Source organism: Danio rerio, chromosome 15 (genome assembly GCF_052040795.2).
Source record: "Danio rerio strain M-AB ecotype USA chromosome 15, GRCz13ab, whole genome shotgun sequence".
NCBI lineage: Eukaryota > Metazoa > Chordata > Actinopteri > Cypriniformes > Danionidae > Danio > Danio rerio.
Window position 1 is genome coordinate 29,732,361 of NC_141035.1, and position 18,321 is coordinate 29,750,681.

Consider the following 18,321-nt stretch of genomic DNA (forward strand, 5'->3'; position numbering starts at 1 on the left):
TAAAAAGTTGCTGACATACGTGTAAAATCTTGTTTATTTAGCATAAAGATTTAAAAGTAAAATTAGTTTTAATTTTTTGTTTTTATCGTCTGCCCTGTGATTTATAACTAGACTTGTTTTTTAATTCAGCATCAAAGGATTTTATTTCTAAATATACAGTTAAAGTCAGAATTATTAGACCACCTTTGAATAAAAATATTTCCCAAATTATGTTTACCAGAGCAAGGGTTTTTTCACAGTTTGTCTAATAATATTTTTTCTTCTGGAGAAAGTCTTATTTGTTTTTTTTCAGCTAGAAAGAAGCAGTTTTAAACAAAAAAACATTTTAAGGTCAATTATTACAGAACAAACCATCATTATATAATAACTTGCTTAATTACCTTAACCTGCCTAGTTAACCTAATTAACCTAGTTAAGCCTTTAAATGTCACTTTAAGCTGTATAGAAGTATCTTGAAAAATATCTAGTCAAATGTTATTTACTGTCATCGTGACAAAGATAAAATAAATCAGTTATTAGAAATGAGTTATTAAAACTATTATGTTTAGAAAGGTGTTGAACAAATCTTCTCTCCATTAAACATAAATTGGGGAAAAAAACAGGGCAGCTAATAATTCAGAGGGTTTAACTGTACATTTAATTTTTTGTAATATAAACTATTGTCACTCTGTAATTCATCATTTAAAAATGTTTTAAAACTTTACATTAAAAAAAAAAAACAATAGTAATACAGTTAACGTGGCATAGATGGCGTAAAACTTTTTCAGTGCTTGAACCCCATACGATATATTATTGTTTCAAGCTATAACCCGACCTGAGCATGAGAATCATAGTTTATGGTTTCTTCAATCTTAAATGAAGAAGTTAATGCAATTATTATTATTTTTTGTTACACATCTGTTGAAATGTGTTGTCCCCAATCCCTCGAGTCCTTTCCCCAAGTGTGGCCTATCATCGGGCGTCCTCTGCCCTCATGTGGAGAGTGCGCTGGGGGGCAGCTTGTTTTAGATAACCACAGGGTGCCGTAAACTTCAAACAGCTTAACCTTCACCTGTCAACTTTAGGCAGAAATAATGGGATGTGTCTGTTATCACCTCATTTGCTCTGGCATAAATCGAAAGGGCTACAATAATTGTTTTGAGTTATGAAATTGTTTGGCACCAGGAAGGCTGGAAAAAAATCCCCGTAGTCCACAACACACGCACACACACAAAATCCTCCAGATATGCTGACTAACAAGGTCAGCATGAGCCTTCCCCGAGACCCGTGCTGCATGCTGTAATTTACGTTCCTGACATCATTAACACATGATCAAAAACAGCTCTATGAGATTTGCAAGAAACGACACACCATGAAAGAAAATAAACTGCAGCTTCATCTTTTTAAAGTGAGAAGTTAAGCCTGGTCCGCCTAGCCTGACTTGTCCAAAATTAACTCCATTGAAGCCACAGTGGAAAGTGTCACTCTGGCCTCAGGACTGACCGCAGCTCCATCCGGACGGTTTTCATTTCAGGCCGACTTGAAAAGAAACAATGTGGTGACTTGACATTGACTGGAACGTGCAAACCTCCACCGAAAGACAGACAGAAAGAAAAAAAAATCAAAGCACTTATGTAAGAAATCCAACTCAACAGTGTGTGTGTTGGAGGAAAAACAGAAGGGCGATGGTAGAAAATGGCGTCCAGTCGGGTAGCTGGCGCTTGTGCTGTGGTGTTGGAGCTTCTATTCATAGGCGCATAATTAAAGGATGCTGCTCCGAACAGCAGCGTGCAGGACTCATTTTAGCCAGAGTATCTGTTTTTCACTCCTTGTCCTCTTCTGCTCCCTCATCTGTAGTTTTTACTGCTCTTAATCGATAGCCGAGAGAGCTATCGCTGTAAATGCATGGTCGCGTGCTGCGTAGGGTGGACAGGTTTTTTCGGCCCATGAGACTGGCTGTAATTCCACTCAATCACGGAACTGATAAGCATCAAGGAATCTGCTGTTGCGAGGCAGCTTAGTTTAGCCCCGGTTCATTCTGGCAAGTGTTTGCTTGCGGCCTCTTAAAGGGAAAGGGTGATCTGAAGAGGCTGTTTTGTCTGTTGTGGATGTGGCCTTTCTAGCACCCACTCCCATGAGTCACTCACAAACACCCAGATGGAGTGTTGAAGATGAGTTTAGCTTGTTTAGAAAAGAGAATGGAAAGACAAAACAGTTTGGTAATTACTTTATGCTGTAAATGTATGGGTGTTCTATGCCTGATTTACTGTAATGAATATATTAAGTATATCATACTAATTTGAACTATGCAAGCATGCACACACACACACACTATATATATATATATATATATATATATATATATATATATATATATATATATATATATATATATATATATATATATAATTGATAAGTAATAATTGATCCTCTTTTTTTCCTATTTTAAATAACTAAATAGAATAAATAGAATTTTTTTTTTTTTTGAATGACCTTGAATGTATTTACTGTTGGCCTTATAAGACATATAAGAACTGAAAGAAGAAGTTCACTAAAACCTGGCTGGAAAACTACATGAATAAAACATTAAAATAATATTTTTAACATGAATATTTAATATTATAACTTTATAAGTTACATATTGCAATTAACTTTAGTTTATAGGTCCTTTTAGTTCCTTTAAGTAAAGAAGTATTAGATTTATAGGGGTGCATTTTAACTTCTTGCGTCAAATATGCGCTGTTAACTTGTTAAATTTTTCTTTCATCATTTGCTGTGTTTCTTTATTGCATTGTTTGTCAGTTTTCTTACCAATTTTTAAAATGTGTTTTGTCTATTTTTTGTAAAGCTGCTACTGGCCGTGACATGTTCACAACTAAATGGCTTTAAGAGACAAGGGATTATATGCAGCATCCATAATTTATTCTCTTTAGTAAGGAGAGATTTCTTGCATTCCTATGCATTATAAAAAGTTATAAAGCATTAGAATCTGTACTCTGTATCGGCCGATCACCATGACAAGAAAACTGTACCTGTTATTGGCTGCAAAAATTGTGATAGGAGCATCCCCAGTAACAAGTGATTGATTTAAATAGAATCACTAAACTTTTTTGTTTTGTTTAATAATAACCTTTTTACATTTTTTTAAAAATTTTACAGTTTCCAAATCCTGTGTTAAAGGTGTAGTTGGCAATGTATACATATTTAAATTACCAGTTAATTATTTTGTATCTGCTCTGTAATCCTTTTAAAGACTTTTTAAAATGTAAAATTTTTGTTCTAATGCCTGATCAAATCTATGTAATCTATTTTGATATATAATGTTTTTTTCTCTGTGAATGACATTTTAGTGAGTGTCTTCAGCAAATCATGGTCAAATCGGACATAATACTAGTCATTATGATTTTATTATGCTCAGAAAAAAAAAGTTAAACAGGACACATTGTAATATAATAATAATTAATTTTATTCTTGAAAACCCTACGCATGTATTGAAGTTAGAAATGATAAAAAATTAAACTTATAAGGTAAGCAATAAGGTCCAAACGTCTAAGACCACTTTGGAAATTTATGATGTAAACAAATTATCGTAAATAGTTTCACTATAGTTTTAAAAGGCAAATCCTACAAGGAAATATTTGACAATTTGCTCAATGTATAAAATATTGTTTGGAAAAATCATCATTTATTTTCAATATGTTTGAGTGTGTGGAGGCTGTGTGAGCTTTGTTGCTGCTCTCATTTATGCAAAAATCCTGAAATGTGTATTATTTTATGATTGATAACTCAAGCTATCAATCACATTGCGATGCTGCTAATAAATGTGCAACCAGTTTTACTATTTGTCCCAGAATTTTGGTCCTCATTGAATCTTTCATATAAAAATTATTTGATCATTTGAGGATTAAAAAAGTAACTCTTTGATTTGTTTATACAAGATGCAAGCATTTTTTTTTTTTAAATCACATCAACATCATACAGTTCTCTGTTTTTCTTTGAGTTTGTAATAAGCCATGTCTTCAAGAAGAGTAGCAATTAAGGATGGATCCTAACTACTTTGCTTCATTGAAAAAGCTTGTTTGTGGGGTTTGGAAACTATAATTTGGTAAGATTCATGTACAAATCTGTTTGTGTGTGTGTGTGTGTTTAATGGGGCTATGAGCATGTATCGCATTCCATTTTGTGCCGTGTCTGAGCACAGTGGGACAGTCAGCAGGGATTAAGGACCTAGGCTGAGATGTCGCCCTTTAATGCACAATGCAAGCAAAGAGCAGGACATTAGTGGAATTTACTTTGTGCTTGAAATCTATTTTATAATGGCATTATGAAATCTGATGATGTGCATATAGATTTTTTTCAGTGTTCTTTTGTGTTAATCTTCTAAATGATTCTAGTGTATCATATAATTCTATCATATATTAGTACTTGAATAGCCTGTCTTATGTGTATAGTTTAAGTATTTTATTTTGTAGTATATGTTATGCATAGGTTTTAAAAATAGCTTTTATGTCCAGTGTTGTGTTTGTATTTATAATTAAACTATGTAGCACCATTGTCCTGCGAGACATGACATTCTATCCACACATGTAGCGGAATGACAATAAGACTTGACTTGATATATTTGAGTTGCTCTTACTCTTAAAATCTCTGGCCAATCCATTTTGTGTTCTAATATTTTCAGAACTCTTTTGATGATTTAAAATATACTAGTACATTTTTAATTGAGTTTTCTCATTTTTTTTAGAAAGATTTTTCATTTTTTAAAGTTGATGTATTTTTATTTTGTTTTATTTTTGATCATAATTAAGAGTTGATATTTTTATACATACTTTAGCTATAGATGGGGTGCAGAACTAGCATGTTAAAGGGAGACTTCCCAGAAAACAAAAACAAAGTTGTTATTACTTTTCTCACCCTTAGACAATTTAAAATGTTTAGCTGAAACCATTGTCTTAGTGATTTATAAAGTGTTTTCTCTTTAAAGTGTTTTTCGTGGTCTCTAATCATGCCCTTTCATAAGATCTCAATCTATCATCAGGAGTCATGGAAATTCATTTTGTTGTTCTGCATGTTTTATTTAACTCCCAAAAATACCAGTATAGCCATTGATTTTTTTAGCGGAAACAATGCCATTTTTTAAATGAATCTTTACATTTTCTGCTCTAGAAATAGAAGTCCACAACTTTTTGAATGGCATGAGGGTGAGTAAATTAATAAAACAACTGGTTACATTTTATTTTCATGGTCTGTTTGTTGAATTTAGGTAACATTGCTTCTTCATGCCAACTAATTCTCATTAGATTATAAGTAAAGTGTTAGGTTGGTTTACACTAGTAAGTTTTAGTTTTAAAACAGTGTTTTAGAATGAAAACGATCCGCGTCCACACTGGCGTTTCACCTAGCGTTTCTGAACAGCTCAGCCACACCACACCACACCACTGAAAACGCAAATCACGTGACCACACACACATACTCTGGCATGCACTGCAGCATCTACCCAGATAATAGCTGTTTTCGTCTGACTGTTCATCAAGGATCTTCCGCAGGATCTAATCTCACTTTATTTGTGAACATGATTGTTGTCTATATCTAACAACATATTCCCCGACTTTATACTTTTATAATGGCCTTTATTGATAATTAAAACTAATATTCAGCAAAAGAGAGGGCATGTTTCGTATTTTCAATAAAAATGAAAGGTGGCAGTTATGTTATATGCTCTGTTTTGTTATAAATACTCATAAGGTGAAAATGACGCTTATTTAAATATGCAGCTACATGACGCCTCAACATTTCTGCTGTCTGTTAAGTTGCTGATATCAAAATGAAAATAGGCAATTCCCTAATATCATGTTTTCATTTTATTGTTGAGAAAGTGAAACAACGTAGCCAGGGTGATGTGAGTAGGGCTATAACGTACACTGTTCCCTTTGAAGATTTACCCGATGTGTCCTCTGGAATTTGTTTATCATATTAAACTTGCGTTGTCTGAACTTACAAGTAGAGGATGCAGGACTGAACTTTGTGTAAGGCTACTTAATATTAAGGGGAAAGCCCCAATCAAATAAGCGAATGTCTTCAGCCACGTCTCTGTTTTCAGATGTTTTCCCCCATTCACACTAAAACAGAGCTGCAGCATTTTAGAATGAAAACGGCCTCTCCAGCGTTTTCAAAATGCTCCGTTTTCAGCGCTCGAAAACTCCGGCGTGGTGTGGACGGATGGCGTAACCGTAGCAAAACTTGCATTTTTAAACAAAAACATATTAGTGTAATGGGGCCTAAGTTGACATGTACTTGCAAGGTTTCTTATAGTCAGTTTAATGTCTGTTAAAGGAGCAGTATTAGCAGATAATAAGCAGACAGTCTACTAATACTCAAATAGACCATCAAAAAAAAAAGTGTTACCAAATGTTTAGTTTTTTTTTTTTTTTTGCTTTGTTTTCCGTATAATCTAGAGATTTTTTTTTTTAACTTAAAAGACAGGAAAAAACAAAATAAAACTAGAGTGTTGAAAATCTCTAATTCAAACATATTAACTGTCAAAAAAAAGAAAAAGAAAAAGAAAGCTGAAAGTTGTATCTTGTTGTTTTTAATGATGTTTCCAAAAGGTGGTAAAAGCAGTGTCTTGGGAAGTCTGTAGCTCAGTTTGTAGTTGTAAAACCTTGGTCAGACGCTTTGGTTTCAAAGCTGAGTGGAAACATCCTCCCTGATCTCCCCCCTTTCATTCTTCTTGACCTGAGCAGAGTTTCTTCTCTTCTTCACCTCTAGCATGTTTTTGTAGGAATGATTGCCAGTGTGGATCACGCATTTGCTGACAGCTTTATGTTTTTACGCTCAAAGGCTTTTTAACAGTTGTATTAGTTAGTTTGGCCGGTTGGCGTTAGCCTCCAAAAGTTCCACCAGATTCCCAAGGAACATCCGACGTTAGTTTTCCAAACACCTCAGCTGCAATGAATGATCCATTGTCCTGAGAAAATCTTAAGGTCATCCCCCAAATTAAGGGCATTAACATTGAAGCCCAGCATAAAGAATTGCGGAACCGTATTTGCTGTGGTAAATGTTTCAGCGGATTAATTAGCTAACAGAACCCTTTAAAATAAAAGAGAGCGCTGAAATGGAAAGAGATTATAGCGACTGTCTGTTTCCTGAGAAAGGATTACTCGCTTTCCATACTCCTTCTTTTCTGCAGTCAGACTCTTATCTAGAGATTGTGGTTTAGCTCATTTATTTAGGGCTTTTAAAAATCACACAAAGGCCTGTTTTAGGCTGACTAAGCTTTTCAAGGAGACTGTGCTTTTCCACCACTGAGCGTAAAATAGATTTGTACTGCTGTCAAGCGTCGGCTGCATTTTGTGGCTGTAGACAGATCCACAACAAGAAGCGAGAGAGACGCCGGAGTAATTTGTTACCTAAGGACTGTGAGATAACAAAGCAGTGTTCACAAGGAAGACTTTCCAAAGGACACACACAGTTGTCATTTGACCTGGAGCAAATTGTAAGAATGATTATCTGGTGTAATACATTTCAAATATTCAGTTTGCGTTACATCCAAGGCACTGATGTTTGCCTACAAAACAACCACTGGCTCTGTTCTCATCATAAAATTACAACTACTTTACTACTATGTGCCTATCCAAAAGATAGCATTTTTCCAGTAAATAGCACATTGTTTGTGTCACCCCAGTGAGGCACAAATTCATGTTGACAGATGTATGCTGGTGGAATGGTTTAAATCATTTCAATATAAGCTTTAGTCATTTTCAAGGATCTGTTAAGGATGTGTCTTTCAGCCACTTTTCCAATGCATGGTACGGGACTCTTCGACACGGCTCGATTCTCTTAAGTTCAGTTTTGCTTGGCTCATTTTGCATTTCATTTCCTCTGCAGCTTAGTACTTAAAGTGTGTAGGATTATTGAAAAAGTTGTACTACCTCTACTGACATATCCTTAAATGCAACATAAACAAACATGCAACACAAACCACAGGGTCTGTCTCATTCTGATAGTGATGCTGATAGTGAGAATTCTTTCAGACCAATCATTGATCAGCAATGTGTATAGGTCATGTTTTGGTGATATAATGACTTGCTTAGAACCTCACCTCTTTCGGACGTTACACTGAGGTCTTGTCTCTCTGTGGTTATTAATCATCCCATGGCACTTCTCGTAAAAGAGTAAGGGTGTAACCCCGGTGTCCTGGCCAAATTTCCTCCATCGGACCTTACCAATCATGGCCTCCCAGTAATCCCTATTCACCAATTTGGCTCTATCAGTGTCTCTCAACTCCACAGTTTCTCCATGTTTCGCTTGTAATGTCTTTAATAAATAAGTATTTAGGCCTAATAAATTATTCAAATATTATTTATGTACAACAATTAAGACATAAAATGAAAAGCATATGATCAACAAAGAAAATGTAAATGAAAACTGTAAATGAAAAAGTCTTAGACATATCACTTTAAAATAATGAACACTGTGCATATATCTATATTAGAATAAAACACTGCTTTATTTATTTATTTGTTTATTCATTTATTTATTTATTTATTTATTTTTATTTTTTTGTGTATGTATGTTTGAACTTTAATTTTAGTTGTCTTTTATTTCTTTAGTTTTAATTTCCAAAATGAGTCCTCATTGCATATTTAAAAAAGTTTACAGTAATAATAAATGCTTGTTTGCATTTTTTTTTATGATTATTAAAGGAATTATGATGCTTTATTTCATCTTCATTTACAAGCAGCAGGGTATTTACAGCTATTGTATATTAGATGTCCTTTTGTGCCCCCTGGCGGCATATTCACAAACTGCTGTTAAACTTAAAAATGTGTTCTTAATCCTTTACGCCCCATTCACACGGGACATTAGTGTCAACGCTTCCCTTTCACTTTTAATTGGTGACGTCATGCGTTGCCGAACTGCATTGTGGATTCGTCGGCGCGGCTTCAGAGGCGTTGCTCGCTGCAGAAGTTGGGACTAGCTCAACTTTTCAGCCAATCAGATCGCTGTATGCAAATACACCAGCTAGACAGTGGCCTATTGCTGACTGAATTTCATTGGCTGACGCTTCTATGATGATCGCTTCAGCCCCAACTTCAGACATGCCTTCAGTCAAGCGTTGACGCTGAAGCCCCATGTAAATGGGGCGTTAGTGCGGCGGCGTTTCCACTCGTAGTGGCAATGTTCCTTTTAAAGCGTCACCCACTGTATAGCTGGTTTGGGGTAAGCGCACTTGCCCTGTTGCCCTGTGGCAGCTGTTGCATCATCCAAGTGGTTGCTGCACACTGGTGGTAGTGTGGAGAGACCCCCCTTCATGATTGTGAAGCACTTTGTGTGTATGGCCATACACGACAAATGCACTATATAAATACACATTACATTACATTACTTTCACCTAGCTATGGAATGCAGTGGATAAGCCCTTAGAAGTAATCTGAAGAATCAAACCAGGCTGCACCATTCAACAAAAAATATCTTTTTTTTTGTCAATACTTGACCCATAACAGTAGCAATCATGTAATTGGGTATCTTCTATTTCTGGGCTATACATTTTTTTTTTCTTTTTATATGGCATTAGTAAAATACCATTTTGTATGGTAAAAAACCTTACTGCATTTATTATTATTGTGTTACAGTGTGTATTTATAGATGTATGTTTCTTTGTCAGATCATTGTGTATTTACTTTTTATTATCATTTTTGCATGATCACTTATTATTTTAAATGTGTTGATAAGGACAGGTCATAATACTTATATAATATAATATAATAACTGTTTAATTTAGACACACACATACACTCATTGTGCTGAATGAGGTTAGAACACTCATTTTTGGACAAGTTATTTGGAACATTAAAATCACTTTTAGAAATTAAACTTGATGTAGACACCAAAATGGCATGTATCGTCTTTGACCCATATATATTTCTGATTTTAGAAACAGATTTTCCTCCAGAGTCGGCTAGGGAAATGAGAATAAAAAGTGTTCGGAGAGTGTGTGTGTGTGGGCCTAGTGATAATCTACACTTTCAGATTTCCTTAATGGACGTGACCTCGTGATCACCTTGGTTACTCTTATTCTCTAGAAGGTGAATTTCGTTGAAGTGTTGTATTAAAGTAATGATTGCCTCCTGCCGAGAAAAGGCCTTTATGATCTATTAATATTCAAGCGCTTACAGGTGGTTTGGCTGTAAAGCAAATACATAAACATTCTCCTTCGTTACACTTGAATGTGGATCAAATGAACCGTGGGCACCTTTTTCTTCCTCCCACCCAGCGTTTTTTTCCCCTCCCTTCCTCAAAGCTCTCAATTGAATTGTGGATGTGGTTTCGTAGCTAAGAGCGTTGAGTGCCTCTCCAAGCCAGCATGCCCACAGGAGCAGTGTACCATGTTTAAAGACCATATCCTTGGTACCAATGTGCCTAGATAAACAGTATCCCAAGCCGCACAGCTCTGCGAGACGTGCTCGCGAGCCCCCGCTGGAATCCGCAGCAGTCATCCCTGCTGCCCAGAGGAATGGAAACTGGAGACGGCATTACATCTACCCGGCTCACCGCAAAACACTGCGCAGTCATCACGCCAGGCCCCAATCTGCCACCCTGTCCTCGGCTCCACATACACACAAACACAAGCCGCCTCCAGGTTGGGATCAAACGGCCCAGCTTTTAGAAGTTCTCACTTAGTCTGTAAAAGATTAACAAGTTATTGACTGCATGTTGACCCATGCCGGTCCCCTCCTCTCCTTAGTACTGTTATCTGATGGTTGGAGTGAGGGTGGCCTCTGGACTAAGTGAGTGTTGCTCGCTCCAGGCTTGAGTGGGTGGCTTTGATGTGAGATGTGGAACTCTATGTGTGTGCGTGTGTATATGTGTGTGTGTGTTCCACAGCTTTCATAAACACCTCCACAAGTGCAGCATGACAGAAGAGAAGGCCGTCCAATGGACTCACAAAGGGCCACAAACACACACACACACGCACGGTCCTGCTTTTCCAACTAATGCAGGCAGCCACAGGGACAAAACGCCGTGATTGATGTGTTTATTTGTTCTGTTTTTTTCACGCATTAAGTTCGCGTCTGCGGTATTAGAGTGCACCGTTTCCCAGCGTCTGCCCCTTTAAAGGTTTATCCACATGTTTATAATTTGAGATTTCCTCTTTTTCAAAGGTCTTGGGCGAGTGTTGTTAATTTGAAAGGGATACTTTTGTTTCAGTTCTTCGACTCTGCCAAGTTGGAGGCCTCCGTTTGTGGAGGCTGCTGAGATCATCGGAGTTGGTCGGGGAGAATGGCGCAGACACTTTTGAAATAAAACATTGCTGTGAGGAGGTTCAGCAGATGTTTTGGGTTTAGAGACTTGTTAAGGAGAGAACAACAAAATGCTAAATGCAAGTATTAAAAGGGAAGCTATGGTGAATGTTTATAGCATTTGGTGCGTATTGAGTTTGTTTGGTGTCAAATTTCTGTTTATTTGAGGTGGATGTAAGTGAAATGTAAAAAATAGTCTAGGATTTATTTCTGACATTCTAAGAAATAGTTACAAAAGCTGGCACTGGTGCAGTACCTTTTTTAAAGGTACACTTTTGTACTTGTGAGAAGTGTATGAAGTGTTATATTGTATCTGTAAAAAACAATTATGTTATGTGTACAGATGATAACATAATGACTTCAGTTTACACAGGTCCACTAAAGTGACTAAAAAAAACCACTGGATTACTCATGTCCGGCCAGTAGTTTGCAATGCCGTTTTGTAAAAAGAAAACTACATGTATGTATTTTATGGCCCTGCAGTCTGGTAGTATTGCTTTGGCTATCAGGTACTCTTGCAGTATCAAGTACTCGGTTTTAATTTAATTATAAATTGTTGTTTTTTTAAATACTCCAAACCATTTACCAGCATGTATCAAGACTTTTGTTGGGACAAAATTGTTTTAGTGTAACTGATTTGGTAAATCAGGGTGTCAGGGGGGTCTTACAAAGTATTAAAAGTTTGAAAAATTGAATGCCCTTAAAAGGTATTAAAAAGTTTTAATTGTGTTTTTACGAGGTCTTAAATTTTGTTTAAGCGTTGTCTAAAGTGTTTGACTCCAAAAAAGCTAAATATATATTTATGTTTCTCCTAAAATTAACAACGGCATGCTTGATCCACGTGGTTGGTTCGGGCCAGGGCACATCTAGCCAAGCTCCTTTGTCCGGGTGATATCATGTAATTTGCGACAAATGTAGGTAAATGATGTGACACTCTCCACATGTAACGAAACCATAGAGTGAAACAGATGGCAAAATGGGAAAATGTGAGTTTGCGTACTCCTGGTTGGAGAAAGATGAATTTAAACAGTGTCTGTCGCTGAAAACAATCATATAATTTATTCTTTCAAGCTGTGTTTCTTCCGAGCTTATCTAAGTTTTGTTGCATGGTTGTGCTCTATTGATTTATTTAATGACAACTGTTTACTAACAAATGTTTATTAACAACTGTTTATTAAGGTAAAGGTTTGATGCTGGTTAGAACTTGCAGTGGCGATAAGGTCTTAAAATATCCTGATAAGGTCTTTAAAAAAGTTTAAAAAAGGTATTGAAGTTATCTTTAGGATTCCTGCATATACCCTGTAAATAGCAGTGCATTTTTTTAAGCTTACTGACAATACAAAAAGGGAAGTTGAACTTATTGTTTTGCTAATCCGTTGAATGATTGTCATGTTCATATTTGACTTAACTAACTGACATAGGAAATAAATGTGCCACATTCTGAAACAAATATTTTCAAAATAGAAGAAAATATAATAATTTAAATGAAAACATAAATTATTTAATGATATAATGCAATAAATTATTAGTATTTAAGGTGAGGTGATTTATAGTCAATTATGGGTACCTATACTTAATTTATTATTTTGACCCATGCAAGTGTACACACACATGAGTGAGAAATGAGAGCATACACAACATACAGGCAGACACCCAGAGCAAAGAGCAGTGGGCAGCTTCCAGCACCTGTGGATCATGTTTAGGTGTTAGGTGCCTTATCCATAAGGCTAGTCTAGGTGCCTCAACTAGGTATCAAGAATATGTGGTTTGTTCACTACCCCAACTTCAGTTCCTGCCGTGACCGGGAATCAAACCTGAAACCTTTGGGTTACAAATTCAACTCCTCTACAATTAGACCACAACTTGTTACCTTAGAATTATAAGGTTCTATCTGACATTTTTGTCAACATTAAGTTAACATTATGTAATCTTTTTTTTTAATTCTTAAAATTTTTAGTTGTTTACATTTTATGGCTTTTTTATTTAAAAAACAAAAGCTTTAACCTACAAACTTGAACTTTCTGCGAGCCAATCAGCATTTCAAATGCACACACAAGGACCAATCAGGATCAGCTTTTTTAGTCATTTAGCTGGATTGCTCCGTTGACAGTGGAAAAAAACACTGGACCAGAAAAAAAAAACACACAAAATCAGAGTCAACTAAATGTGTAGAAATTTTACATAGTTGAAAAACAAAAAAACAAAAAAAAAAAACAGTTATTTAAAAAAAATGATATATTGAATGTGAAATATTTTTATTTGTGTATAGATAGACATGAAACATTTTTCAGTGTTTGTTAAACTCATTTGCTCATTATCTGTTTTCTTTTAAAGTCTTTAAATTTGATATTAGGCATTGAAGGACAAATACTTAATTTCATTTGTGGGACATATAATTCAATAAATATATATCAATAGTTCATATAAAAATATATTTTTTTAAATGACTGTTTTAATTACATAAAAATAACACCTGCACTCGACTAAATTTAGCACAGCCTTTTATGCTTAATTTGAACAAGTAATATTCATACTAAACATTAAATAATGTTATAGAAAGCAAAAATGTAACTCTCAAACATCAACATATTGTTGCATAACTTTTAAATTAAATTAATAAGCAGACTGATTGTATTTCTTGAAAAGCAATGCTTCTGCCAGATAGAACCTTTTAATTCCAAGCAGAAAATCACTTTGTAGAATTAGATGGTTCTGTCTGCATTTGCCCTGTTTGTTATACAGCAACTTGCAAATTTAAGAGAACTTTGAAAATTTACATTTAGAGCTCATTTTTGGTCTCTGTCATGTTAATGAATGAAAGAAAATGGTTACATGCATATTGCTTTCTTTATGGAATGCAAAAACTTTGAAGCGCAATATCTCAAAATCATTTAGAACACAGATAGAACCTTAGAATTTCAAGGTTACGAACTGCCTCCTAACCTAAAGGATATTTGACATCACATTTAACCAGTGTTTTAGAACCATGATGTTCTAATTGGTGCACAAACAAATAGTCACTTAAATTTGGAATGACATGAAAGAGAGAACTTTGTTGTAATTTATTCGTTTCGGGAGAACTATCCATTTATTGCTTGAAGTAGTTGAATATTGTGTCATACAGTATTTACTTAAAAAAATGTACCTCAGCTATGCATAAAAAAAAGTTTAGGCATGTAATTTCCAGTTAAAAGTCATAAATTACTTTTCTCCCTCGAGGATGAGGTGTTATAAATAGGATGTGTCAAAAATTGCTTTAACATCTCAGGTTCCTAAAATTTTATGGCAGTTTACCAGCACAGAGAAGCTCTCTTTTTAATTTAGCTTCCCACAGGCTAACCAACTGACGCCTCTTCGCGAGGCCCTGTATTTCAACAAGGCCACAAAAGCCCCAGCGCTCGGTTTCCATTCTCCACTGGCTTTTGGAGAACAGAGTGTACCATCAGCAAACTTGTGTCCCAACAAGCTGGCCAAGCCTCATCTGTCAAAGCCAGGGTGAGCGCGAGAGCGGCAGGGCGGCGGGGTGAGCGAGAGGAAGCTCCCAGATAAACATACCGCAGCGCCTAAACTCCTAATCACTCTGCGCTTCCGTTTGTAGCCTCTATAATTAGAAGGCACTCTTTTCCATGTATTCCCAGTTGACGCAAATGCTTCTTGTGGCTTGGCACCTCATTTGGGGCGTGGGTTAGTTTATGGCCAGGCCGTAACTTGGTTTAGTCTTCTGATACAGCATAAATAGCTAACCGCTGTCTAATTCACTGGCCGGCTCTGTTTTTCTTTTTCGTAGGCGCAATCTCAGCGTGACCCTTCCTTCACTGCCATAGCACACTCCCCCCCTTTGCTTCCTGCCTTACCACTCAATGAGATGGCAAAGCCACACCTAAAGCAGATCCTAAGTGTGAAAACGAAAATAACATTGACAGAAATAGGGCAGATGAGCTCATTTAGGACCGCCGCTGTTCCATTGTCACATCTGTGCGGGAGCTCGTCTGATCTTTCACCAGTATCTTCCTTTTTAGATTTGTCAGACCACCCAATAAATGCTCGCCACAAATTAAACCCCTCTGTGAACTCGGCATTAGAGATTCAGCATTGGAAAATCACTAATTATTGTCATCTTAAATTACAGTAGCGAGATGGAGAGCCAGCGGCTAAATCCATCTTAATCGTAGTGTTGGAGAAACTTTCCAAAGCGGTAGTGACCAGGCTTTCATGTGTGTGGAAAATAGCCTGTAGAGCTGTCACACTGTTTTTAGGAATAAGTTGTATGCGGGGTTGCGTTGCCATGAAGTTTAGCTTCGGGTTTTTATGTTCTGGTGTGGTTTAGTAAGTGTGTTGTTTACAGTAAGAGCTTATACTTTCTGTAGTTTCACTGACTTCAAATAAAAGTGGGAAAATGAGAGGCCCTGTCATCGGAGGTTCCACTTGGGTTCTCCTGCGGTTGTGTTTAAAACAGATCCACATATTGTCTGGCCCTGAAAGCTGAGGGATGATCTTGGCCTGCAGTTAATTCTAGAACACAAATTGCAGTGGAACACAAATGCCCTTTACAGCCATGTAAACGTGTCTAATGAAATACTCAATGCTTGAAGGCAGTCTCGATGACTTCGTTTTTTGACCTGCTTTTAAGTTCAACGTCAGAAATGATACACTTAGAGCAAATGTAATGTTTTGGTTGAAATAAGGTTAGAGTTTGATAAACAAAAAAATGCATTATTTCAAAGATTTTGTTAGAGAGGATATTCGCAAAGTTGATGAATAATGCATTAGATAAAATAAATAAATTACATTGATAAGATATTTTGAAAACAGTAAAACCTACTAAAAAGCTAAAACAGTGAATTGCTCAATAACATGTACACTGTAAAACCCAAAAGGTTAAGGTAACTCAAACCATTTAGGGAAACTGATTGCAACAAATCATTTAAGTTCAAAAATGGATCCAAATGAGTTCTGAGAACTTAATTAATTTGGGTAAACGAAGCAATTTGAGCCCAGTAAAACCCAATAAATGAAGATAACTCAAACCAATTGAGTACTGTAAAACCCAATAAGATAAGGCAACTCAAACCATTTGAGGAAACTGACTACAATTGAGTTAAACTAATCTATATGAGAACTGTGAACTTAATCCAGTTAAAGTAATGAGGTAATTATTAAACTTCAACACTCTTTTCATATAAGTAGAATTAACTTTCGGTCAATTTTCAGTTCACTACACTGATTTCATTTAATAAAGTTGACTGTTAGGTTTTACAGTGTAATGAACATAGCATATTTACTTAAATCAATAATCCATAAAAATTGGCATATATTATCTTCTGATGAAACTATAAAGAATAAATTTCAACATCATCCATTATTCACTTTAAAAGATCCCAAAATTTAGCAAGTATAATGATCAACTTTGATATAGTGAGAAATAAGAAATCCACTTTTATACAAGGTTGTTTTCTGTGCGGAAAATGTGCCGCATGTCAGAATTTAGTAGTGTAAGGAAATTTCGAATCCAGTGACAGGTAAAAATTATTCGAAAATAAAAACCTGTATTACCTGCTCAACTCGTATGTATATGTTAAAATCCGTGTCAAAAGATAAAAGATATATATATATAGGGAAGTCATCATATCAGTTTTGAATTAGTGAACATAATGAAGTATATGATGACAAGATATAACTTCAGCAGTAGCAAGGCGTTTTATAGATTTGGACATGACTTTAAACAACTAGAATGTATTGGAATTGAGTATTTGAGTCACATAGAGGAGGTAATCTGAATAAAAAAATTATTACAGAGAGAAGCGTTATGGAGTCATAAATTAAAATCACTTACACCAAGAAGAATAAATGAGGAATTGGACCTTTCTTTGTTTGTTTTTTAATGTGTTTGTTTTTTGTGTTTGTTGTTCTGCTATAATATTGTAAATCATGGATTTTAGGTATGTAATAATACAAATTATGAGATGAAAATGTATTTTTTATGTTTTGGAATGTTGCAATTTCTTGCATTGACATAGACATGAATAAGTGAATGATGACAATTGAAATGTTATTTTCCTGTGCAATGGAGGTGAAGCTTTTTAAGGTGAAGGAAAATATTTCTTGTGTGGTTATTTATAGTATATTGAAATGAAAATGAGATGTTTTTGAGAAAAATGAGGAAATGTTTTAACTATAGAGGGGCCGTCTAACTAATGATGTAATGTGATTGACTGTGGGATAAAAGGGTGGATTGTGTCACGCACTGAGGAAGGCATTGTGCCGAAACTTCTGTTTTGCATCACCTAAGAATGTAAAATAATATTATATACAAAGTAATTATTTAATGAGTGCGAATCATGACCTTCTGAATAATATTATTGACTAGATTAACGCAACATAAAATTTAAAAAACGTGAGTGTGCAGGGCAAACTTAATTACTGAACGTTGAAATAATGTTTTGATGGTCCATGTTGAAAGGTGATAAGATTATGAAAACTAAATAATTGGTAACATTTTCAATTCCTGAATATTTGCTTACATTTTCTTTTCAATCCCTTTTGCAAACATTTTATGCAATTATTCTGTTTTAAAATCTGAATGCAGTCAGTGTAATGGTGAAATTATTCTCTGAAAAATGCATTAATTAGTTATATAACTCTTTAAATGATCCTCTTTTCTGATGTACAGGTATGTTACTGGTGACCGCTGACACCCTTGGCCATGATTTCCACGTTTTCCAAATCTTGACTCACCCATGGGCATCATCCCAGAGTGCAGTTCATCATCTATACACACTCCACAGAGGAGAGACTGAGGCTAAGGTAAGAATATATGTTACTTTCAGCACTGTCCTTTTATGCACAGTAACATGAGTGCATACTCGGAAGCTTGTGTCCTGCAAATGGAAGAACAAAAAGAAGCGTTCAAGTAATACATTGACAGTGTGGGATATTAAGTCAAACTTCAAAGCTCCCCGTTTCATCCCTTGCTCACACACACGTGACTGTGTACACTCATGCTATTTTCGGGGGAGTTATTGAGATGAAATATTGCCTT

The 18,321-nt window shown here is 35.6% G+C and overlaps 1 protein-coding gene across 6 annotated transcripts in view; it reads left to right on the forward strand.

Moving 5' to 3' along the window:
• bcas3 (BCAS3 microtubule associated cell migration factor) overlaps window positions 1-18,321 on the forward strand; it is a 402,243-nt gene that overhangs the window by 66,952 nt on the left and 316,970 nt on the right. For all 6 annotated transcript variants that reach the window (XM_087282567.1, NM_200622.1, XM_087282563.1 and 3 more), the window contains 1 exon segment: window positions 17,953-18,086. In XM_087282567.1, the coding sequence (XP_087138693.1) occupies window positions 17,953-18,086 (134 nt within the window).